A 25,722-nucleotide genomic window follows, 5' to 3' on the forward strand; every position below is an offset into this window, starting at 1 on the left:
CGGGCATAAGGGGTCAGAAGTTAGCAAAATAACTTTGCGATGGGCGTCGCAGCTCACCTCCAGATCCAAGAGGATATGGTGACACTTCAGCTTTAAAACAGCCAGTAACTTCCTCCTCAGGCTTTCCCCAGCTTCAGGACGACAATTGAAAGTCAGGCTTGATCTGATGGAGGTGTTTGTGTAGCTAAATTTTAAAGAAATGAAATTACGCATATAGAATACTGGACACAACATTTCAGGACCTATTACTGATTTGAAAATGAAAATGAAAATCGCTTATTGTCACGAGTAGGCTTCAATGAAGTTACTGTGAAAAGCTCCTAGTCGCCACATTCCGGCGCCTGTCCGGGGAGGCTGGTACGGGAATCGAACCGTGCTGCTGGCCTGCTTGGTCTGCTTTAAAAGCCAGCGATTTAGCTCAATGAGCTAAACCAGCCCCTTTAAAAAGACTGGTTATTTTTCATTATCTGGTGATCTTGGTTATTATCTTGGTTATTAAGGGTCCCAGACAGTTCCTCCGTCTGGGACCCTTCCTCCCTCATGAGCACCTTATAAATACCAGAGACTCTACCCTCCCCTTCTTCCCCCCTAGAGACTATTCTGTCGAGGATCCCCATTGGCAGGAGGCGTGGGAAGGATGGGACCTGTCTATGAACAAAGTCCCGCAACTGTAGGTACCTAAAATCATTTCCCCTTACCAGCCCAAATTTCTCCTCCAAGCTCCTCAAACTCGCAAAGCTCCCTTCCAAGAACATATCGCCCACCCTTCCCACCCCCGCCCGCCACCATACTCGAAACCCCCCCATCCATACTCCCGGGGAAAAACGATGGTTGTCGCAGATTGGCGTCCAAACCGACGCCCCCGTCTCCCCGACATGCCTCCTCCACTGGCCCCATATCCGCAGGGTCGCCACCACTACCGGGCTGGTGGAGTACTTGGCCGGCGGCAGCGGTAGAGGAGCCATGACCAGGGCTGCCAAGCTGGAGCCCCTGCACAAAGCCGCCTCCACCCGCTCCCAAATAGACCCCGTACCCACCATCCACTTCCTTATCATAGCGATGTTGGCCGCCCAGTAATAATTAATCAGACTCGGCAAAGCCAGCCCTCCCTCGCTGCGGTTCCTCTCCAACATCGCCTTCTTCACCCGCGGGGATTTTCCCGCCCAGCAAAGCTCATGATCAGCCCGTTAACTCTTTTGAAGAAGGACTGTGACAAATTGCCTTTTAACCAAAATTCTCGCAGAGGGATAAGGGAGATCATTCTCAGCACTGCAACAATGGACAGGCAATTACTGTTTACTGAGGTGTCCTATTAAGTTTCAAGGTTCGTTCAGTCCTTGCACCGCAGGCTAAATATTAAAGGGATGTTGATAACACAAAACGGTGAACACACAGCACTCGTACAATATGAAAGGAAAATTGACGTTCCTCATCAGCTTGAGAGGGAGAGATGTGTTGTACAACGCTTCACAACTATTCTGAGGCTGCTGGGGAAATCACTTAAATCCAGCCTCACTTCCTCAGGAGCAGTTTCAGGATGGGGGTCATCGGCACTAAGCAAAATGGCACAACAGGGGAGACGGTGGCATAGTGGGTATTGTCACTGGACTAGTAAACCTGAAACCCAGGGGAATGCTCTGGCGATCCCGGTTCGAATCCCGCCACGGCATATGGTGAAATTTGAATTCAATAAAAATCTGGAATTAAGTCTAATGATGACCATGAAACCAATGCCGTAAAAAACAATCTGGTTCACTAATGTCATTTAGGGAAGGAAATCTGCCAACCTTCCCTGGTCTGGCCTACATGTGACTACAGACCCACAGCAGTGTGGTTGACTCTTAACTGCCCCTTCAAGGGCAATTAGGGCTGGGCAATAAATTCTGGCACAGCCTGCGGTATCCATGCCCCATGAACAAATATAATTTTAAAAATTACACCAGCAAAATGTGAACTAGGGTTTTGAGGAACACATGTCAGGTCCCTCCTCATTGGTGCAACCTGTTATGTTCTCTATTCTGCTTTACCTGGATGGCTCGGATGGGTAGTGTTGAATAAAGAACACAAAGCTTTGTTAATGAACAAAACTATAAATTTATTACACTACTAAGATTTGTTCACAGTCTCTAACTTTCAGAACTCTCAAGTATACAACTGCTCTCTATGCCTGACCCTCTCCCAGTTCTCTCCTAATATCTTAACTCCTAATCATCGAATCCCAGAATCCCCAAAGCCACATGATATAAATGACTGTTCTGTGGTTCCCTCGAGTGGTTATTGTACAAAACTATGCTGTCTCTAACTTTCAGAACTCTCAAGTATCCAACTGCTCTCTATGCCTGACCCTCTCCCAGTTCTCTCCTAATATCTTAACTCCTAATCATTGAATCCCAGAATCCCCAAAGCCACATGATATAAATGACTGTTCTGTGGTTCCCTCGAGCGGTAAGAAGCATAATCATTAACTTGTTAACCCTCTAGATCCCTGTCAATAAACATATCATGACACAACCTTTTGCCTTGGAGCGCTGAGTTAGGAATTCCAATGGGCGGCCAACAGGACTAAGTATTGCAGCAAATTTGGCAATTTGCCAAAAGGAAGGACTAACACAATTGTCCCCAGCAATGATTTAACCTATCCAATTGAACGCAAGACAAAATCTTGCAAATGAATCTACCTTACAAATCAGAAGTACATTATTTGGCTTGGATTTGTGATTCAGGCATCACCTTCACTAAAATGTTTAGAAATAATCTGATAGAATTCCTACAGTGCAGAAGAGGGCCATTCGGCCCATTGGATCTGCACCTGCCCTCTGAAAGAGAACCCGACCTCGGCCCAATCTCCCGCCCTATCCTCGTAACCCCATCTAACCTGCACATCTTTGGATACTAAAGGAGCAATTTAGCATGACCCACGCAGACACGGGGAGAACGTGCAAACTCCACACAGACGGTCAAACGAGGCCGGAATTGAACCCGAGACCCGGGAGATGTGAGGTCGCAGTGCTAACTGCTGTGCTGCCCTAAGTTCTCTTCCTCCCACATACCCCTCCTTTCTGGACCACTGCTCAGTCCGTATTCCCAACTGGACGTCCGAGATTGTCATCTTGCTGCCCGAGGAATCGTGCTAAAACGAACTGGCCCGAAACGGTACGGCTCCTACCTGGAATAGTCACAGTAGACCTCGAGTGTCTGTGTATCGAATAGCAGGCCGCACCAAGGGAAGAGAGAATGTCGCGGCAGTGACTTGGCCGTGCTGCAGCCTGGAAGGCTGTCCTCAAGAGCGAAGTTGACCACCGTCTTCTGGGGGCTTATAAAACAGCCATACTCCGGGATTCCTGCAGCCAAAACGCTGGATCACGAAGGAAGATAAATAATTAGTTGTTCAGTAAGACCTCGTCTGAGCACAACAATGGAGAAGAGCAGTGTCATCCTTCTCACGGTCAGCTGAGTTGGCGGCACCCCTGCTCCCGAGTCACAAGGTTCCAAGTTCAAATCCTCCTCCAGGATTTGAGCTCAGAAATCAAGGCCGATACTCCAGTGCAGCACCGAGCGAGCGCTGTGCAGTCGGATATTTCATCTTACACATGAGACATGAAACTGGACCTAGCCTGCCCTCTCAGGTGGATGTAAAAGATCCTCTGGCACTATACTGAAAATGAGCTATTTCCCCTGGCCAATATTGACCACTCAATCCAACCATCACAGTGTCAGATTATCTAGTCATTACGACATTGCTGTTTATGGGAGCTTGCTGTGTAAATTGGCTGCCGCACTTCCTAAGTCACGACAATGACATGACTTTAAAAATACATAATTGGCTATAAAACACTTGAAAACCTTCAGTGGTGGTGAAATGCTCTGTGTAAACACAGGCCTTTCTTTTATGGGGATGGGACGTTTCGGCGTGGCCAGTTCGGCGTGGCCGATTGGAATGGGACGTTTCGGCGTGGCCGATTCGGCGGAGGAGTTTTTCGGCGGAGGAGTTTTTCGGCGGAGGGACGTCAAGATGGGGGTTTTAAATTTATTTAAAAATCTATGCTAGCGCTTCCCATTGAGAGTCTACTGGGGGCGGGGGGAGAGGTCAGACCCCCGTAGACTCACAATGGGAAGCGCTAGCATAGATTTTTAAATAAATTTAAAACCCCCATCGTGGATCTAATTAAAACAGTGTCAATTTCAGCGGCTGGAGAGGGAAGCTGCTCTCTCACTGAAGCAATTGACACTGCCGGCTGCTCTCTCCCTCCAATCAGAAACATTAAAACTTAAAAGTTGGATTGGAGGGAGAGAGCAGCCGGCAGTGTCAATTTCAGCGGCCGGATGATTGTTTCAGTGAGAGAGCAGCTTCCCTCTCCGCATCAAAGTGAGCCGGCCGCTGAAATTGACACTGCCCGCTGCTCTCTCCCTCCAATCCAACTTTTAAGTTTTTGCGACTATAACTAATTTGACGCCGAAACGTCCCTCCGCCGAAAAATTCCTCCGTCGAATCGGCTACGCCGAACTGGCCACGCCGAATCGGCCACGCCGAACTGGCCACGCCGAAACGTACCAAACCCTTCTTTTATCTATTTTATACCTGTCAAACCCTACCCAATTGCAAGATGAGATTCTCTGGTGCTATAGAACATTGTGTGCCAATGTGAACAGCTATCCATGATCCATTTCTTGAAGTAAAGCCTAAACCCTCTCAACACTCGTGGGCATCACGGTAGCATAGTGGTTATCACAACTGCTTCACAGATCCAGGGTCCCAGGTTTGATTACCGGCTTGGGTCACTGTCTGTGCGGAGTCTGCACATTCTCCCCGTGTCTGCGTGGGTTTCCTCCGGGTGCTCCGGTTTCCCCCCACAGTCCAAAGATGTGCAGGTTTGGTGGATTGGCCATGATAAATTGCCCTTAGTCGAAAATTTCCCTTAGTATTGGTGGGGTTACTGGGTTATGGGGATAGGGTGGGGGGTGTGGGCTTGTGTAGGGTGCTCTTTCCAAGAGCCGGTGTAGACCCGATGGGCCGAATGGCCTCCTTCTGCACTGTAAATTCTATGATTCTATGAACAACAAGAGCTCCTCTATGTGTGACACCTTTCACATAGATAAACACCCCAAGGCAGCACAGTGGCACAGTGGTTAGCACTGCAACCTCATGGCGCTGAGGACCCGGGTTCGAATCCTGGCCCTGGGTCACTGTCCGTGTGGAGTTTGCACATTCTCCCCATGTCTGCGTGGGTTTCGCCCCCCCCACAACCAATAGATGGGTAGGTTAGGTGGATTGGCCACGCTAAATTGCCACTTCATTGGGGGAAAAAAAATTGGGTATTCTAAATTTAAAAAAGAAAATCGATAAACACCCCAACGAGGGTATTCTGGCTTTGAGCCACATGTGGAGATATGAGGCCAGGTTATCAAGAACTTGTTCAGAGGGTTGGTTTTACAGAGCAAATCAAAATGAGCAGAGAGGTGGGGAGACGGAGAGACGCGGTGAGGGAATTCCAGACCTCGGCAACTGAAAGCAAGGCCACTAATAGCGGAGGGATGGAAATTAGGCCAGTTGTAGAGGTCAGGATCAGAGAGACGCAGGGATTCCGGAGGACTGGAGGTCACAGGAATAGGGAGGCCAAGGCCATGGGACGATTCAAAGACCAAAAGATGAAAATTTAAAACATTGAAAATTTAAAACAAGACTGTACAAAGTGGTTCCAGGCAGAGACGCCATAAGTGAGGGGAGGAGGTGATGTTGCAACACACTCCTCCATTGACCAGAGAATGCCGAGCGAGGAACTGACAGGGCAGCACGGTAGCATTGTGGATAGCACAATCGCTTCACAGCTCCAGGGTCCCAGGTTCGATTCCCGGCTGGGTCACTGTCTGTGCGGAGTCTGCACATCCTCCCCGTGTGTGCGTGGGTTTCCTCCGGGTGCTCCGGTTTCCTCCCACAGTCCAAAGATGTGCAGGTTAGGTGGATTGGCCATGATGAATTGCCCTTAGTGTCCAAAATTGCCCTTAGTGTTGGGTGGGGTTATTGGGTTATGGGGATGGGGTGGAGGTGTTGACCTTGGGTAGGGTGCTCTTTCCAAGAGCTAGTGCGGACTCAATGGGCTGAATGGCCTCCTTCTGCACTGTAAATTCTATGTAATTTTAGCTCACGGGCGATGGGATAGTTACGTCTTTCTCATGGTCGATGGGATAGTTACGTCTTTCTCATGGTCAATGGGATAGTTACATCTTGCTCACGGGCGATGGGGTAGTTACGTCTTGCTCACGGGCAATGGGATAGTTACGTCTTTCTCATGGTCGATGGGATAGTTACGTCTTGCTCACGGGCGATGGGATAGCTACGTCTTGCTCACGGTCGATGGGACAGTTACGTCTTGCTCACGGGCAATGGGGTAGTTACGTCTTGTTCACGGGCAATGGGATAGTTACGTCTTGCTCACGGTCGATGGGGTAGTTATGTCTTGCTCATGGTCGATGGGGTAGTTACGCTTGCTCCAACAGACATACCTCAGAAACCTCTTTGCATGCGCCAAGTGCGGAGTGACCAGTAAAAAGTCATCAACCAATCGCAGCATCAACCTGAGGAAAACAAGCATGTCCACCAATCATTGGAACAAGGAAGAAAAATGGCAAACAAAGACCAACATACAGAAACAAAAACAATTAGCTTTACAGAGCAAGTGATTAGCAATGTAGTTAAACATTCTAGTTTTAACGTCTAAATATAAAGGTGCTCACACTTACCCATCCTCCTGAATTCCACCAAAGAGCCTGTTCTCCATGTCACCATAACACAAGCTGCATAGTAAGGTTGAGAGGAGCGAGCCCTGTGGTATTCCACAACACTGGACATAATACCTAGGAACAGGGGGACCCAATTTCATTATTTGCCTGTAACACATATTATACTTAGTGACAGATAGGTTTTCCGTCTAAAGAAACGCTCTGCACGATGCCCATAAACAGTTTTCGGACTTCAGTTCAACTGTTTTCAATCAAAGTGCTGTAAAACTCTGTGACTGTAAATTTAGCTCAATAAAATCCCGAAGGAACAGCTCCACAGCTTTTGAAAAAACATTTAAGAAACGTGAATTAGGCCCAAAAATACATGCAACACATGAGCTGCTTATTGGAAAACCCCAAGCAGAGTTCCAGACATTGACAAGCATCAGCTCACAATTTTTATTAACAATAACGGATTGGTACACACTCGCATCAAAATCTCTCAGGGAGAGATGAATAAGTTCAGTGATAAAACCACTATTATAGGTAAAAGTTGGACAAAGGTTCCTTCCAGAACATTTAATTTAAATAATTACAGTCTTTTCTAGTCTAATACATAATCTGACTAGAAATGTGATTTGCCTCGCTAAAAAAATAACTTTGAGCTGGCAGTGCAGTCGTGGCAATGGAGGGGATATACTTCTTTCAGTATTTGTCTTGTTCATAGTCAAATTTACCATTCTTTCCAAAACTCTCTAGCACTGTTCAAACATGTGGAGTGGTGTCCTCAAGCTATGTACAACCAATTCTCTGTCACTCTAATGGAGAGAGGCCTACTCACCCTAATGGAGAAAGAGGCCTACTCTCCATAATGGAGAAAGAGGCCTATTCTCCCTAATGGAGACAGAGACCCACTCTCCCTAATGGAGAAAGAAGCCTACTCTCCCTAATGGAGAAAGAGACGCTCTCTCCCTAATGGAGAAAGAAGCCTACACGCCCTAATGGAGAAAGAGACCCACTCTCCATAATGGAGACAGAGACCCACTCTCCCTAATGGAGACAGAGACCCACTCTCCCTAATGGAGAAAGAGACGCTCTCTCCCTAATGGAGAAAGAAGCCTACACGCCCTAATGGAGAAAGAGACCCACTCTCCATAATGGAGACAGAGACCCACTCTCCCTAATGGAGACAGAGACCCACTCTCCCTAATGGAGACAGAGACGCACTCTCCCTAATGGAGAAAGAGGCCTATACGCCCTAATGGAGAAAGAGACCCACTCTCCCTAATGGAGAAAGAGACCCACTCTCCCTAATGGAGAAAGAGACCCACTCTCCCTAATGGAGAAAGAGACCCACTCTCCCTAATGGAGAAAGAGACCCACTCTCCCTAATGGAGAAAGAGGCCTATACGCCCTAATGGAGAAAGAGACCCACTCTCCCTAATGGAGACAGAGACCCACTCTCCCTAATGGAGAAAGAGACCCACTCTCCCTAATGGAGACAGAGACCCACTCTCCATAATGGAGACAGAGACCCACTCTCCATAATGGAGACAAAGACCCACTCTCCATAATGGAGACAGAGACCCACTCTCCATAATGGAGACAGAGACCCACTCTCCCTAATGGAGACAGAGACCCACTCTCCCTAATGGAGACAGAGACCCACTCTCCCTAATGGAGAAAGAGACCCACTCTCCCTAATGGAGACAGAGACCCACTCTCCATAATGGAGACAGAGACCCACTCTCCATAATGGAGACAAAGACCCACTCTCCATAATGGAGACAGAGACCCACTCTCCATAATGGAGACAAAGACCCACTCTCCATAATGGAGACAGAGACCCACTCTCCATAATGGAGACAGAGACCCACTCTCCCCAATGGAGAAAGAGACCTACTCTCCCTAATGGAGACAGAGACCCACTCTCCCTAATGGAAAAGAGGCCTACTCTCCCTCATGGAGAAAGAGGCCCACTCTCCATAATGGAGAAAGAGACCTACTCTCCCTAATGGAGAAAGAGACCCACTCTCCCTAATGGAGACAGAGACCCACTCTCCCTAATGGAGAAAGAGGCCTATACGCCCTAATGGAGAAAGAGACCCACTCTCCCTAATGGAGAAAGAGACCCACTCTCCCTAATGGAGAAAAAGGCCAACTCTCCCTAATGGAGAAAGTGGCTTACTCTCCATAATGGAGACAGAGACCCACTCTCCATAATGGAGACAGAGACCCACTCTCCATAATGGAGACAGAGACCCACTCTCCATAATGGAGACAGAGACCCACTCTCCATAATGGAGACAGAGACCCACTCTCCCTAATGGAGAAAGAGACCTACTCTCCCTCATGGAGAAAGAGGCCCACTCTCCATAATGGAGAAAGAGACCTACTCTCCCTAATGGAGAAAGAGACCCACTCTCCCTAATGGAGACAGAGACCCACTCTCCCTAATGGAGAAAGAGACCTACTCTCCCTAATGGAGACAGAGACCCACTCTCCCTAATGGAAAAGAGGCCTCTCTCCCTTATGGAAAAGAGGCCTACTCTCCCTCATGGAGAAAGAGGCCCACTCTCCCTCATGGAGAAAGAGGTCTTCTCACCCTAATGGAGAAAGAGACGCACTCTCCCTAATGGAGAAAGAGACGCTCTCTCCCTAATGGAGAAAGGGACCCACTCTCTCTAATGGGAAAAGAGACCCGCTCTCCCTAATGGAGAAAGAGACCCACTCTCCCTCATGGTGAAAGAGACCTACTCTCCCTATTGGGGAAAGAAACCCACTCTCCCTAATGGAGAAAGAGACGCTCTCTCCCTAATGGAGAAAGAGACCCACTCTCTCTAATGGGAAAAGAGACCCACTCTCTCTAATGGAAAAAGAGACCCACTCTCCCTAATGGAGAAAGATGCCTATAGTCCTCCCTGGACTATGGCCAACTACCCACTCAAACTCACAGAGGTTCCTTCAAACGGTTTGAATCAGAGTGCTTTGGTAAATGTAGTAATGCTGTACACTGTGCGACTCTGCAATGCACCCTCAAACAACAGAGCACTGGCTTTCCAAGTCACACATTTAAGATTAGCCAACCATGGTGCAATAAGACACAGACCCCACCTGCTGGTGACTGTAAAGACATTCATTGAAAATAGATCTTTCTGCAGACTTATAGCGCATGTGACGGTGAAATAGGCTTATCAGCTCTCAGTGAAATATTGGAAGAACATGCTGCTTACTTATCCCCAATTCTGATTGTGCTGTTCTCAATCATTTGCTTGAAGTAACTATACATCTGTCCAGAGGTTTCATTCAATGTCAGACCCTGAAAGAAAATCACAACTGAAAAAGCATCATCAAAGCATCGAGACCATCACATTGGTCTATAACGCAAGAGACTTCAATAGGGAGCTTTGATATGAAGTCTTATTGGATTTGTCAAAGTAAATAGATGAGTAGAAATTTAGAGTCGGTGATTAGTTATAGATAATGCCCTTGCATGGAAGACAATTGGTTTGATACACATAAGAACTCTCTTGAGCTCAATGAAATAATCAAATTATTTTTCAATGTTTCCAAAAATGAATCAATAGCAAAGAAAGAAACATTGCGTCCGTTTTAGATAGTCCCTTCCTTCTGAGGCAGGGAAAATAACGTGAAGAATTGGGCATAACCATAAACGACTCATCTTACCTGCTCAACCAGTACAGTGTTCTGCAGAGGGGTATTCTGCTGGAGGTGGGATACAAACTCCTTCATGTTTGGCAAGAGATCCATCATGGTGGAAACCTGAGTATGTGACAGAAGGGGAAAAAACCAACTTGGTTACCATCGAAAAATGCGGATAAGTTGTAGCAGTGAGCGAGGACAGTAAACCTTTACAACGGTTACAAACAAGTAGGGGAGAGAGAAGGCAATTGGGAATCAAGAGTTGGCGATGTCACAAAGGTTGAGTTTTAAAAACCGACACCTCACATTTTCACAATACACCGGATCAGTGACTCTCTGTTCTTAGCCCTCTGAAGGCTAATCGGGATCAATATTGCAACCATCACTGGAGTTTCGGATACAGTTTAGCTCGCTTCATAATTTGAAAGGCATGAACGGAACGCACTCAATCCCCGAGACACTGCCGACGGTGAGCAGTTGGAGGGAAATACCTGGAGTTTCCACTTGGTCACGTGCTTCTTCTGTATAATTATGATGAAATGGACATAACGCAGCGCACAAAATTGTGGAACTTTAAGTGGCAATTGCAATCGTCGCAAATTGAGCTTTCACAATCATTTGTGCTGGTTTAGGAACATTGTGCGAAAGGCTGGACCCACCCAACAAAACTGACCGCACACCCAGATGAGATTAATCACCGTTTAGAATTTCGGCATCCATTGCAGCCACCTGGGGTGGCCATGTCCCGATTCAAAGTGGACACTCGCAAGGAGTGCAGGGAAAATTGGACAACACCAGAGAAAACAAGCAGGTGCAAGGTTTCCTGTGTATTAAGATTTGCAGAACTCAGACAGAACTGAAACCAATAGCCATTAACATATTAATGAGCTATCTCCAGGGACAAAAAGAAACATTGAAACAATCGGGACCAAGACAGACTCCCCGGCGCCAGTGGGAGCTAAAACAAAGGCAGGCCAACGATACATAGCCCAACGATCAGGGAACAACTTCGGTATTGGAGAAAATCAATACAAACGATTGGGACATGGTCCAATTAATTGGGACCAAGTCCAGGGTTCGCCGGGAAGGGCGCGAAACCCCTTGGGGTACAAAGCAGAGTCCCCAAGTTCAGTTCGCTCTCTTGGCCTTGGCTCTCAGCGAGGAGAGACCTGCCTAACAGCTGCATCAACCAAGTTGGAAACCTGAGTATGTGACAGAAGGGGAAAAAACCAACTTGGTTACCATCGAAAAATGCGGATAAGTTGTAGCAGTGAGCGAGGACACGCTACGAGATAGACGCTCCTAGCTACTATTCCGTATCAGTTCAAAGCCAGCAGAATCAGAACCGGACAATGGCCATTGTTCCTCTGACCTGGTGGGCCACTCGAAGCTAAGTATAGGCTTTTAGTAGCAGTGGTAGTTTAGCGAGTAGAGTTTATGCATGAGTAATAATTGACTGTGTGTAAATAAATGTGTATTGATTTCAAACTTACTAACTGGTGTATTGAGTTATTGATCAGTACTTGGCTTTGAACCTCGTGGTGGTATCAGAAAGATACCTGGCGACTCTAGAGCGACGGTTATTAAAACTGAGTAAATTAAGGGAAAGCATAACGAGCAACACCATTTGAAAGGCCTTCAAGGAACCCCTAAAAATTGAACTGGTTCTTTTGGCCACAAGGGGCACAACAGGTACATTTAAAAATGCAAATCTTTTCTCAATCTGCAAACAATTAGCAAAAAATTCTAATTTTTTTCAATGCATTTTTGTAATTTAAAATTGGGTTGCTTACAAGTGTTGGAATTGCTCAGTTTATCAGTGTTTATTCAGCTGTGATTAACACATTTTCAGTTGTATTAGTCAAACTGCACCAAGTTACCACTCTTAAATGCATCGGGGATTATTTTGAAAGCAAATTTTGTTTTTTAAAGGTTTGTTTCGAAACATTGCCTGACTGTGAAGGGACATGGAAGATAATACATTCAGCGATATGGTTTGAGCTGAAACTTGAGAGAGGAAAAAAGCTTAGGGCACCAGTTTTGGCTGTCGATTTTATCGATAGCATCCAAAGTGGAACCTCTATCTCACCACATTTTGACCAATCTGATTGGCTCATTTGGTTACCCTTCTGCTTGGCTAGGATACCACCATGCAAATAATTATAATTAGGAAACCTGCATATCAGCAAATCCCATTTTCTGCTGTTTAATAAATACATCCTTTCATTCCTGAGCGTGCAATTTCAAGCAATCGGGCCAAAACATGACCATTCAATGTTCTGCTTGGAAATGCTGCATCTGACACGTCCGTCAGACAAACTTGAGCACGCACTGATAATATTTTAACCCGGAATCTACATTTAGTTCAGCTTTGGGATTCTGGGACTTATTAACGCTTGTGTGAAAGTAAGGATATGAATGTATTGGAATTCACTTTCAAAATCAGGACAGGAGCGACGACTGAAGTTATGGGGGTCACAGATAAGCAAAAAGATGAGAAATTATGACATTTCCGTTGGGTCCGAGACAGTGATCTGAATATTTACAGGGTTGTAAGTAAGAGACAAAAGGAAACATTTGTTCATACAGTGAAATTAAACATGAATGGGTCTCAGATACAAACAGGAGTTTGGTGACCAACTAAATGATTCACTGGGAAAACAGCATGACCACAGTGGTCATGGGTCTAAGATTCGATGTTCACCTTTCCTACTGCCAACCTCCAAAGAGCACACATACCAGTCAGGCCAGCCTGACAGGTTTTTTGAGTCTGCACACTTAGCAGTCGCTAAACCTTCCGCTGCGTACCTCGCAAGCACCAGGGGGAAAGCTTGCAAACAACGTTGAATCTTTTGAAAAAGAAAATGGTCCTTTTATGCTCAGAATTTACACAGAGCCTGCCTTTAGTACAACGCACAAAAGAGGAAACAGAATTCAAACTTAGGCAATTTAACAAAGTCTCTATCTTTTTAAGCCGCTCCATTCTGTCTTCAGTTCACTGTCCTTCAGCTAATGCTCACACATGTACACAGCCACAAATCTGTACCTGACTTTTGAATGACTTTCTGATTTGGCCACCGGAATCCATCCAGACCTTGGTGTAGCGTCGGATGCAGTAACTCTCTTGCATTGTGGGATCCAGTATTCCCGAAATCACTTCCATTAACTTGGCATGAGGAATGGTGTCATAGGCACCAGTAACATCTGCCTGCATCAAGAATAGTTTTATGTTTAACTCTCCGGTACATTTACCTCCTCTCCTCTCCCCCCCCCCCCCCCTCATTGAGAAGGCACACACTTCTACGAGCGCGCCAACCTTCAGTTCCACCAACAGGTGGCTGTATAATCCAGCCCATTGTTTAGGCAGAGGCAAAGACAGCTATTTACTTTTTCTTCAATTCCCTTCCTCCTTTCCGATAACAGCCAAAACATCTTTCAGCATGGTTCACAGATACCTTTTGTTGACTTGACCCCTTTTTAGCCCACAAATGCAGAGACTAGGTGTAGTGTCCCTTTCGCTGTCCCATTTTAATTTGGTGCAGATCGGGGACTGAATCCAGAACTCTCCCTGTGTCTGCGTGGGTTTCCTCCGGGTGCTCCAATTTCCTCCCACAAGTCCCGAAAGACGTCCTTGTTAGGTGAACTGGATATTCGGAATTCTCTCTGTGTGCCCGAACAGGGGCCGGAGTTTGGCGACTAGGGGATTTTCACAGTAATTTAATTGCAGTGTTAATGTAAGCCTACTTGTGACAATAAAGGTTATTATTACCTTTCTGATGCGTGGGCTCGGTTCTGCTATGGGCAATGCATGCCAATCTTCAGAGATCATCCCAGCTCTTTGTTTAGTGAGTAAGTTACTTGAAGTTACTTGAGCTGGTTTAGCTCATCAGGCTAAATCGCTGGCTTTTAAAGCAGACCAAGCAGGCCAGCAGCACGGTTCGATTCCCATACCAGCCTCCCCGGACAGGTGCCGGAATGTGGCGACTAGGGGCTTTTCACAGTAACTTCATTGAAGCCTACTCGTGACAAAAAGCGATTTTCATTTTTCAAGTTCCAGGCACTAGAAAGATGTAGGCAAGTATCAGGGGGCAGCACGGTGGCAGAGTGGTTAGCACTGCTGCTTATGGCCCTGAGGACCCGAGTTCGATCCCGGCCCCAGGTCACTGTCCGTGTGGAGTTTGCACATTCTCCCCGTGTGTGCATGGGTCTCACCCCCACAACCCATAGATGTGCCTGGTATGTGAATTGGCCACGTTAAATTGCCCCTTAATGGGAAAAAAAAACCAATTGGGTACTCTAAATGTATTTTAAAAAAAGGAAAGTATCGGGAATGTCTCATTAATATGTCTCATCAGCAGTTCGGGGCACTTAAGAATTAATTTTCACCGAGTATTTCAAAGATACACTGCAGTAGATTAAAACCCACCAAGGTGTCACGTCACTGCTGGCAATTAGTTTAAACTTAAGATATAATCTGGTGGAGTATCAGGCCTTTAAACTCACTTTCACAAAGTAATAAGGAAGGCTCTCTCTCACTTTTCCAGCTTTCAGACTCCGTAACACAAACTCCCTCCACGCTTTGTAAATGTCATCAAGTCCTAAGACTGAGGAACCCATCAAGGCTGGTTTCTTTCGACACTCATAGTTCAGCACACCGAACAGGGCCTTCATCTGGGAGTCAGGGTGTTGGATCTGTTTCGAACATATTATTTAAAGACAAAAAACGGTTAAATGCCTCACAGTACGAGTAATGGCTGTACACACGTCCTTTCATTGTTTCTGGGTCAAAATTCTAGAACCGCATCCCCAACAGCACCTTCTCGAAGGGCAATTAGAGTCGGGCAACAGGTTCCGGCCTTGCCAGTGACTCTTGTACAACATGAAAGAAATAACTGGCCTTGGCCCAACTATTATACATAACCAATCATATATTCTTCAAGTGGACTAACTGGAGCAAGACACTTTCTCATAGCAATGTATTACAGTCGAGGAACCAGTTCCAGTCAATTAAATCGGAAAATACAGGAGATAGAACATAGAACGTACAGTGCAGAAGGAGGCCATTTGGCCCATCGAGTCTGTACCGGCCCACTTAAGCCCTCACTTCCACCCTATCCCTGTAACCCAATAACACCTCCTAACCTTTTTTTGGTCACTAAGGACAATTTAGCATGGCCAATCCACCTAACCTGCACGTCTTTGGACTGTGGGAGGAAACCGAAGCACCCGGAGGAAACTCACGCAGACACGGGGATTACGTGCAGACTCCGCACAGACAGTGACCCAGCGGGGAATCGAGCCTGGGACCCTGGCGCTGGGAAGCCACAGTGCTATCCACTTGTGGTACCATGTTGTCCGATATAATACCTGCCCTTTTACCTCCTCCCTTCCTACCGACTAGGGTCCAGAACACCCCTTCTAGATTAAATGACAATTTATTTGCACTTCTGCCGATTTTGTATAATGGCCCGGATCCCGTGGTCCTCAAGGCAGCAAATACGGAGAAGGCTGCCCGGCTTAATCAACCACCCCCGCCATCCCTGGCCTGGCTCCCCTGCACTACTGCCAAACCCCCCCCCCCCCCCCCGAATCCCGACGTCCCCTCCCTAGCTCTTCTCCAACACCAGTGGGAATGAGGAAATGGGATGGGAGAGCTGGGAGAGGGTCGAGGAGAGCAGAGGCAGGGTAATGGGGGAAGTATGGAGGGCTGGGCAACCCGGGGGGGGGGGGGGGGGGGGGGGGGGGGGACCGGACTGCAGTTAGATGCACTCAGAAGAGAGTGTATACTACTTTTTAAATTTTACCTGTCATTGAGGTAAAGACAGACCTCAAGGTGCATGACATCAGCTGGTGACATCATGATGTCCTGAGCGATTTACCGCTAAGAAAGTGCTTCTGAAGTATAGTCGCTGTTTTCATGTGGGGAAACACAGCAGCTAATTTGTGCACAGGAAGGTCAGTGTGATAATGACCAGATGCCCTGTTCCAGGACGCACTGATGAGAATTTGGGGGGGGGGGACAGGGCCTTGATTTTATGCCTCATCTGAAAGACAGCACCCACCAACAAAACAGCACTCCCTCAGCACTGCGCTGAAGAGTCAGCTTAGAGTGGGGGGGGGGGGGGGAACCCCAAATCTTCCGACTTCGAGGCAAGAACATTAGCACTGAGCAAAGTCTGACATCGTGGGGGAAATACCTGTCCGGGATGAGGCAATCTAGGCTCAGCTGTTGTACAGTGCACACACAAAGCTGAAAGTGCTCACTAACCTTTCTAAAGCTGACCCCTTTCGCAGAGGATTTTGATGCTGCTTTGCTCCGCATTTTCACGATGGGTCGCAGACCGTTTCTCTTGGGAATGAACCGCAGTTTGGAAGGGGGAGGTAAGGTTTTCTGCCGTTGTGTCTGCTCCATGTCTTTGTGTGAGATGGGTCGCAGCTGCACTTTTTCTTGAAGCTTTCTGTGTCAGTTTGTAAAAAAAAAAATCCTTCAGCATCATTCACTTATAACATGACATTATTCCAACAGTGTACAGCTCATAAATGAAAGAACTGACGAGAGATCCCAAACCTGAGACCTGAGACATTCACTTTGATTCTCCCTCTCTCTCGCTCTCCCAGATGCTGTCTGACCAGCTGAGTGTTTTTAGCATTTTGTGTACAGTTAGCGACCTGAGGAACTTAATAAATCAAGGTGGCACAGTGGTTAGCACTGCTGCCTCACAGCGCCAAGGACCAGGGTTCAATTCTGGCCTTGGGTGACTGCCGGTGTGGAGTTTGCACTTTCCCCCCGTGTCTGCGTGGGTTTCCTCCGGGTGCTCCGGCTTCCTCCCACAATCCACAGATGTGTAGGTTGGGTGGATCGGCCATGATAAAATTGCCCCTTAGTGTCCAGGGATATGAGAGTTGGGTGGGGTTGCGGGAAAGGGGTGGGTGGGGGAGTGGACCTAAGTGGGGTACTCTTTCAGAGGGCCGGGGCAGACTCGATGGGCTGAATGGCCTCCCTCTGCACGGTAGGGATTCTATGAAGTTTAAAATTGCACTGCACTCTTAGCTGTTTTGTGCATAAACAGTGTAAGGAGTCTCACTGCAGTTGGATGGGGCACCCTGACTTTGATTGTTTTACAGCAAAACCTAACCAGTATCCTAAAAGCACATGACTGAAGCATTCGACACAATTAAGCAAACCGTGAATTATTTTTCATGTATTTTGCCTCTTCCCCTTCCAGCCACAGACCTACTACTGGTCTGAGTGGATCACTTGATCCTGTCCCTTCTTGAACAGAAATGTTATAGTGACTACCCTCCAGTCTCCCTTTGCAATCACCCCTCTGATTCCCCCCCCCCACCCCCCCCACCCCCCCCCCCACCCCCACCCACCCCACCCCCACCCCACCCACCCCACCCCCACCCCACCCACCCACCTCCCCCCCAACCCCCCCCCCCCACCCCCCCCCCCCCCCCAATGATTGAGGGTGCACCCCATCAGTGTCCAGTGACTTGGGGTTTTCTTTTGCTTTATTGTCACCTAAGAACCAATTAATTTTCCACAGTCATTATAACAATTTTTCCACACCCTCTTACTTTCACGTCATTTGGAATTACTGACGCACAATATTTCATGCCTCTGCCATATCTTCTTCCTTCCCCAGGCAATCTGTTACTTTTAAACATTCTATCACTTACAACTCACACAGAAAACGTCCTTTCCTTTTGCACTCTCTCTTCCAGTTTAAATTCCCACTAATTTCTCCACTAACAGATACATTTATTTTATATTGTTAACAAGTTTTTTATTTGAATCTTTTTGAGTCTCAGTTTGTTTTAAGCTCTCTTCTTTAACAAACTAAGCTTTAATGCACCCTTTTTTTGCCTAATATATCTAACCCTAAATTATAATTGGCCTATTAGGACTGTCCTTCAATGTGCAATTCACATTTTAATCAATCAAAGCCTTTAATTAATTGATTAGCTGCAGAGAAATAATTATTTTCAGCAGATGTTCCGCTGTGTCTCATCGTTGCTAGACGTTTGCCTATCCTGACATTTTTTCTTATTTTTTAAAATAAATTTAGTGTACAATTCATTTTGTGCCTTTTCACAGTAACTTCATTGAAGCCGACTTGTGACAATAAGCGATTATTATTATTATTCCAATTAAGGGGCAACTTAGCGTGGGCAATCCACCTACCATCTTTTTTTGGGTTGTGTGGGTGAAACCCACGTGTGGGCAAACACGGGTGAGGAGGGAGAATGTGCAAACTCCACACGGACAGTTTTCTTATTTTTTAACACTATCCATCTACAACAATTATCCATCGACATGAATTCTGCCTTAATGTGACTTGTCAGAATATCTTTATTCTCTGGCCCCTCTTCCATCCTGTAGTCATAAAACGTGAAGATCTTCTGCTTCCCAATCACAGAAAGTAATTTGGATAACATGTGCTGAGAAAACCTCAATCTAAGGCAGCATGGTAGCACAGTGGTTAGCACAGTTGCTTCACAGCTCCAGGGTCCCAGGTTCGATTCCCGGCTTGAGTCGCTGCCTGTGCGGAGTCTGCATGTTCTCCCCGTGTCTGCGTGGATTTCCTCTGGGTGCTCCGGTTTCCTCCCACAGTTCAAATATGTGCGGACAAGGTGGATTGGCCATGGCTAAATTGCCCCTTAGTGCCCAAAAAGATTAAGTGGGGTTACTGGGTTACGGGGATAGGATGGAGGCGTGGGTGCTCTTTCCAAGGGCCGGTGCAGGCTCGATGGGCAGAAGAGCCTCCTTCTGCACTATAAATTCTATAATTCTATAAACAAGTCTCTTCCTTTAACTTGGATGGGAGCCACGCCAGTGGGGGAAGTTAAAATTAAGGCACAGCAGCTTTCATTACTGGAGAGAGCTTTTTAAAAAAAATAATATTTTAAAAATAAATTTAGAGTACCCAATTCTGTTTTTCCAATTCAGGGGTGACTTTGCGTGAGCAATTCATTTAACCTGCATATCTTTGCGTTGTGGGGGTGAGACCCATGCAGACACGGGGAGAATGTGCAAACTCCACACAGACAGTGACCCGGGGCCGGGATCGAACCTGGGACCTCGGCATCGTGAGGCAGCAGTGCTAACCACTGTGCCACCGTGCCGCCCTGCCCGAGAGAGCTTATTGGCTTAGTTCACGTTCAGCACTGCTTCAACACACCAGTGTCCCAGCTATCCCCATTTATCAGGGCACAAATAGTTCAACCCTTACCTAACACCAATCTTCTGCACCTCATTCCAGATACATTTTCTGTAGTAGAAGAGCATGTTTTTCATGAACATTGTCTCCGTAATGTAGAAGAAAGACTTGAGCAGCTGTACCACGTACGTGTCCATTAGCCAAAATAGGAACTTAGACAGGATTGCTTCGCGTAACTGATGCTCTGATGCAGGAACAAAATGCTGACCTGGGAGATAAAAGCTTTGCAATTTAAAAGGAAGTTGGGATAAACAAATACAACCAGCAATAGGCGCTAGACTGACATCCACAATCCCAAGCATAGTCAGGCTGCAAGTCTGGATCACACTAATGTAATTGAGCTTAATGATACTTCATTTGGGAGCCGACAGTTCCTCAACAATAATTTGTAATATTCGGAGAGCATGCCCTCTTGCCATAAGCCTGCTTAATGTAGCACTATCCCCCATGCACGGCAGCAGAGTACTGTGCACTTGTCTGGCAAAGGTCATCAAACGCACATCTAGTTGACACTCAAATGGTTGCAACAAAGCTCATCATAATGGAGCCCCCCCCTCCCATTCCCCCCACCCCACCCCCCTCCAACATTTTGTTTTTTCCAAACCTATTAGTAACATGTGGCCCCATCCTATCCAACTGCAGTAAAACTGCAATTGACCTCTCGGAGCTCACACTCAAAGCCCTGAAATATGCTCGTCCAGGTCAATAAAGCTGGTTCATTCAAGTGCTATTCTAAAGCAAGTTAATGGATTAGTGATGGATTACCTTTGGTCAGCTGAAGCCATGTGCAATCGGTCACTCGCATCTTCCACATCAGCTCACTGCAAGAGAATCTGTCAAACTTCCCCAAGGAAATAAACTTCTTCACGTTTTTCAGGAACCTGCTCCTATTGTGATGGGAGCCCCACAGCTCGTCCGGTACAACTTTGAGCAGGCACTCCCTCACAAACCGGTGGACCTGGAGCGGACTGCTGTACTGTTTAAGCAAACGCAGCAGGTCCTTGTCCGAGCCAGATGAATCGCCGACACAGTCGGAGTCTCTGGACGTGCTGGGCTTTCCGTTCGTTTGATGGTTCATTGGGGCAGCTTCGGGTAGATGGCTCGGCTGGGAACACAGGCCAGGACGTTCCGAAGGTCTCAAACGATCTGTCTGCTCCTCCGAGCCCCGATCGACGGTAGAACTGTGTCCAAGAAGATCTGTTCTCATTGAATTATAGTCCTTTAAGTTCTTGCTCAACAATTGGCCCTGTTTCGCAATTGGGGGAATGGTTTCACCGACGGGACAATTCGTGTCCAACCCTGTATCGGGACAGCTGAAAGACCCGCGAGATACTTCCATGACAGGAAAAGAATTTGACTCCGCGTTGGCCACAGCATTCGAAGCACTAAGGACCTTACACCCTCTCTGCGTGTCCACAAGGCAACTTCTAGTCAACAGCTGCACGTATGGACATCGCTTATGATTCCTCAGCAGCCTAAAGAAAATATTTCTCATTTGCCAGTAGCGCTTTGGAAACCTTTTCTTTCTCCAGCTGTTCCCAGGCTGTGCTGGGGTTTGCTTCTTCGCAGATGAATAATTGTCCAAGAAGATCGTTTCTACGAGCTTTTGACCGCCTGTGCTCAGGTCCTGCAAGCGATTTAGTATAAAGGTGTTTGGCAGACGTTCCCTGGTATTACCACAGTACATAATGTTTCCTCTTTCAATATAAATTGTTGCCCGTTTTCTTGTGTTCTTTACTGCTGCAGAGTCTATAGAGGTTTGCTGTCGTGTCCCAACCAATATAGGGTGAGCTGACACACCAGCCAGTCTGTGTGCAACAATGTTCTTTCCAGTGGCACTTACAGTCCTGTGTATACTGCTTGCGCTTCTAGCTGTGAATATGTCACCTTGATTAGGGTTTCTGAGTCCTCCTTGGTCTAGTTCCTTAGAGCTTTGCTGTTCTCCAGCAACAGTGGAGTTATCCCCACTCTTCGCGGATTCATTCTCTGCCCCTGTATTTTTAACTGGTTCTGAATTTCCCCCTTCAAGTACCGAGGAGCAAACATCTTTACCAGAGGAAATCATTTCCTCACTGTGCCTGAAGCGCCCACGCGGGTTGCTGTTACAATCTCTTCCTTCAGTCGGCTCAGGTGCTGTGGCACCAGCATCCTGCCTTTTGGAGTCCGCACTGGTACCTTCCTTCTCTGCGCTCACACATGCACTGAATTTGGGATTTTTTGGTTCATTTTCGCCAGCGTTGCAAACTTCTCCTTTCCATTCGAAGGCTACTAAATTTGGTTGACCAATTGTTACACTAGATTGCCCAGTTACTTCAGGGGGCTGGCATGATGTATTTTCCACATGGAGTGCGTCCTGTCCCACTGGATGGAGGGCCATGCCTTCCACCACTGCTGACAGCTGGTGTCCCTTCAACCTCTTTGCAGGAGACTCCACTTTATCATCGTTCAGACATCTTTTTCGTGACTTCGCTTCCGTGGTGGCCACATCCTCCGAAGCCCATCTGCCAGCGGCACCTTCAACTCTGGCCCTCTTTGCAGATGCGGGTCCAGGGCCGCGTAGGGTTGTCCGATGTTTACGCCTGCTGGGCTCAGCATCTTGTCCTTCATTCTCAGCCCCACCTGTTGGCAATCTCTCCTTCCATTTCCTGCTCCTAGTCAGGAAACCCTTATAAAATCTAGCTCTCTTCTGGACACACTTGAGCGAAATGTTGCGCCAATATTTGGCCGGGTACTGCCTGAGCCAGGTGGACGCGAGCCTGGTGCCACTAGTAACGAGGCTGTAAATGGGAACTCCACACAGCTGAAAGCAGCAGCCTGGTGGAACCAGCATGAAGAGGGAGCAGTGCTCCAACAGATACATCATGATATCATCGCCAATCCGGCTCAGCAGTGTCTTCCACAGCACGCTATTCTTGATGGTAACTGTCGTGGGATTCGGCTGGTAGCTACATATGTTGGGGGCCGATCTGATGCGTATGAAGCTGGTTTCGTTAGCACACGCGTATCCGAAGCAGAGCACATTTCTCTTGCCCTTGGCGCAAATCCTCTGAATGACCCGCAACACCACATCGCTCTGTGCAGACAGCTGAAAAAGCAATTGAAAATAAATCTGCGGTTAAATAAGAAAAAAAGAAGAATCAAAACCTGGAGGGGCCAACAGGACAGACACACAGCTTTCACTTTGAGCCGTCCCAAGCATTCTGGAAATTCCTGCCAGTTTAATGTACAATTGAGAGCAAGTGAGATGGATCAAGGAGACTAACGTTATAGCTCTGACTTTAACAATGGAAACAACGGGTTGTGCTTTCCTGGAACCAACCCAGAGTGAACGATGTTGGACAGATCGCTGTGCTGCCCGATCCTCCAGTGGTAAAGGGGCGCTAAAACATGCTGGCGAACTAATTTCAGTCTGCCACAGTGAGCACCATGGCAGGTCAGGAACGACATGGTCAACGGCCAAATACAGACCAAGGTGTCAGAAATTATGCCCGCTTCTAAAGTCTTTTAGGGAAACCGGCAATTGGGGGCATCCAAAAGGTTTCTCCCCTAGCTACACACAGCACAGATCGATATGTTTTATAAAAGCAAATTACTGCGGATGCTGGAATCTGAAACGAAAGGGAAAATGCTGGAAAATCTCAGCAAGTCTGGCAGCATCTGTAGGGAGCGAAAAGAGCTAACGTTTCGAGTCCGATGAGCTTTGACAAAGAGTCATCGGACTCGAAACGTTCGCTCTTTTCGCTCCCTACAGATGCTGCCAGACTTGCTGAGATTTTCCAGCATTTTCCCTTTTGTTCTATATGTTTTATATTGCTTTAGGAGAAAAGAGGGATCCATGGGCCATAATTCTCACCTAGAAATATGGCAATGAGCCTTTTCTCCTCATTAATCAGGAACATAGAACATACAGTGCAGAAGGAGGCCATTCGGCCCACCGAGTCTGCACTGACCCACTTAAGCCCTCGCTTCCACCCTATCCCCGTAACCCAATAACCCCTCCTAACCTTTTTGGTCACTAAGGGCAATTTATCATGGCCAATCCACCTAACCTGCACGTCTTTGGACTGTGGGAGGAAACCGGAGCACCCGGAGGAAACCCACAGACACGGGGAGAACGTGCAGACTCCGCACAGACAGTGACCCAGCGGGGAATCGAACCTGGGGCCCTGGTGCAGTGAAGCCACAGTGCTAACCACTTGTGCTACCGTGCTGCCCACAAGATAATATAATTACGGTGATCACAATCCTCAAGATAATATAATTTTTGCTGATATGGCGCGACATTCCAAAGTGGAAATTTCTACCTGTGAAATGGGCCTCAAATTATAACAAGAAAATACTCAAGTTAGACAGTGAGAGATAAATCTTTGTAAATCACTGGTCAGGCCCCAGCTTGGCATTATTGATGGGGGGGGGGGGGGGGGGGGGGGGACACAGTAAATAAGGAGAGACTTCATTCACATTGGTACAAGGAGGACACGGATTTAGAGCGATTGAAAAAAGGGTCAGAGGTCACGAGGAAACATTTTTTATAAGCCACGTCTCCTTATGATTTGGAACGCACTGCTTGAAAGGGTGGTGGCAGCAAATCCAACAATAATTTTGAGAGGAAATTGAGCAAATACATTAAAAGGAAAAATGTTGCAGTGCCACAGGGAAAAACAGGGAGGGGGACTAATTGCCTCTCCCAAAGAGCTAGTACAAGTGGGACGGGCTGAATGGCTTCCACTGTGCTGGACCATTCTGTGATGTTTTCTGGTTAAGGAGATCGATTATTGGTGCTGGTGTTCAACCAAGGTCCCAGATGCTTTGTCGGGCTCACCACACCTTTATCAGTTCACACCTCCGGTAATTTTCAGCTCAAGAAAATGGAGGTGAAGGTGAACGGCAACAATAATTAGTATTTATGCAGCACCCTTAACATAATAAAATATCCCAAGGCATTTCAAGCAGGTATTAGAAAACAAAATCTGTCAACGAGCCACATGAGGAGATATATTCAGGTACATGATCAAAAGCTTGGTCAAAGAGGTAGGTTTGAAGGAATGTCTGAAAAGAGGGAAGAGAGGTAGAGAGAAGAGAGAGAGAAGCAGAAGTGTAGAGAGGGTATTTCAGTGTTTAGGGCCTAGGCATTTGAAGGCGCAGCCACTAATAATGGAGCGGGTCATTCAAGATGCCGGAGTGAGAGAAGCACAAATATCTCGGAGGGATGTGGGGCTGGAGAATTTTAAAAATCAAGGTGTTGTTTAACCAGAAGCCAATGTAGATCTGCGGGCACACAGTGTGACATGTGAATGGCATTAGGTGTGTGTTAGGACGTGGGCAGCACAGCGTTGGACGACCTTACGTTTACACGTAGAATGTGGGAGACCAGCCAGGCATCGGGTAGAATAGTCAATTCTGAACAAAGGCAGAGGGTGAGGGTTTCAGCAGGCGAGGAGCTGAGGCAGAGACAGTTCATAGAACAGTACAGCACAGAACAGGCCCTTCGGCTCTCGATGTTGTGCCGAGCAATGATCACCCTACTCAAACCCACGTAACCCGTATACCCGTAACCCAACAATCCCCCCATTAACCTTACACTGCGGGCAATTTAGCATGGCCAATCCACCTAACCCGCACATCTTTGGACTGTGGGAGGAAACCGGAGCACCCGGAGGAAACCCACGCACACACGGGGAGGACGTGCAGACTCCACACAAACAGTGACCCAGCCGGGAATCGAACCTGGGACCCTGGAGCTGTGAAGCATTGATGCTAACCACCATGCTACCGTGAGGCCCTTAAAGTGGGAATAATAATAATAATCGCTTATTGTCACAAGTAAGCTTCAATGAAGTTACTGTAGAAAGCCCCTAGTAGCCACATTCCGGCGCCCGTTCAGGGAGGCTGGTACGGGAATTAAACCCGTGCTGCTGCCTTGTTCTGCATTACAAGCCAGTTGTTTAGCCCACTGTGCTAAACCAGCCCCGAGGCGATCTTAGTGATGGCCTGGGTATGGGGTAGAAAGCGCGAGCCTGGGGCAGGTACAAGACCAAGGGTGAAAACAGTCTGCTTCAGCCTCAAGACAGTTGCCAGAGAGGGACGGTAGCTGGGGATTGAAGGCAGCGGCTTCCAT

At 47.2% G+C, this 25,722-nt stretch overlaps 1 protein-coding gene across 1 annotated transcript in view; it reads right to left on the reverse strand.

Annotated features, from left to right (window-relative positions):
• Window positions 1-25,722, reverse strand: part of tert (telomerase reverse transcriptase) — a 49,619-nt gene that overhangs the window by 22,854 nt on the left and 1,043 nt on the right. Inside the window, exons 2-12 of the mRNA XM_038796718.1 lie at window positions 20,370-22,689; window positions 19,617-19,812; window positions 16,649-16,838; window positions 14,884-15,072; window positions 13,427-13,588; window positions 10,405-10,500; window positions 9,951-10,036; window positions 6,739-6,852; window positions 6,502-6,573; window positions 3,167-3,355; window positions 58-184 (exon numbers count right to left, since the gene is read on the reverse strand). Coding sequence (XP_038652646.1) covers window positions 58-184; window positions 3,167-3,355; window positions 6,502-6,573; window positions 6,739-6,852; window positions 9,951-10,036; window positions 10,405-10,500; window positions 13,427-13,588; window positions 14,884-15,072; window positions 16,649-16,838; window positions 19,617-19,812; window positions 20,370-22,689 — 3,741 coding nt within the window. The remainder of the gene's footprint in view (window positions 1-57; window positions 185-3,166; window positions 3,356-6,501; window positions 6,574-6,738; window positions 6,853-9,950; window positions 10,037-10,404; window positions 10,501-13,426; window positions 13,589-14,883; window positions 15,073-16,648; window positions 16,839-19,616; window positions 19,813-20,369; window positions 22,690-25,722) is intronic.

The sequence above is a fragment of the Scyliorhinus canicula genome, chromosome 5, assembly GCF_902713615.1.
Source record: "Scyliorhinus canicula chromosome 5, sScyCan1.1, whole genome shotgun sequence".
Lineage (NCBI taxonomy): Eukaryota > Metazoa > Chordata > Chondrichthyes > Carcharhiniformes > Scyliorhinidae > Scyliorhinus > Scyliorhinus canicula.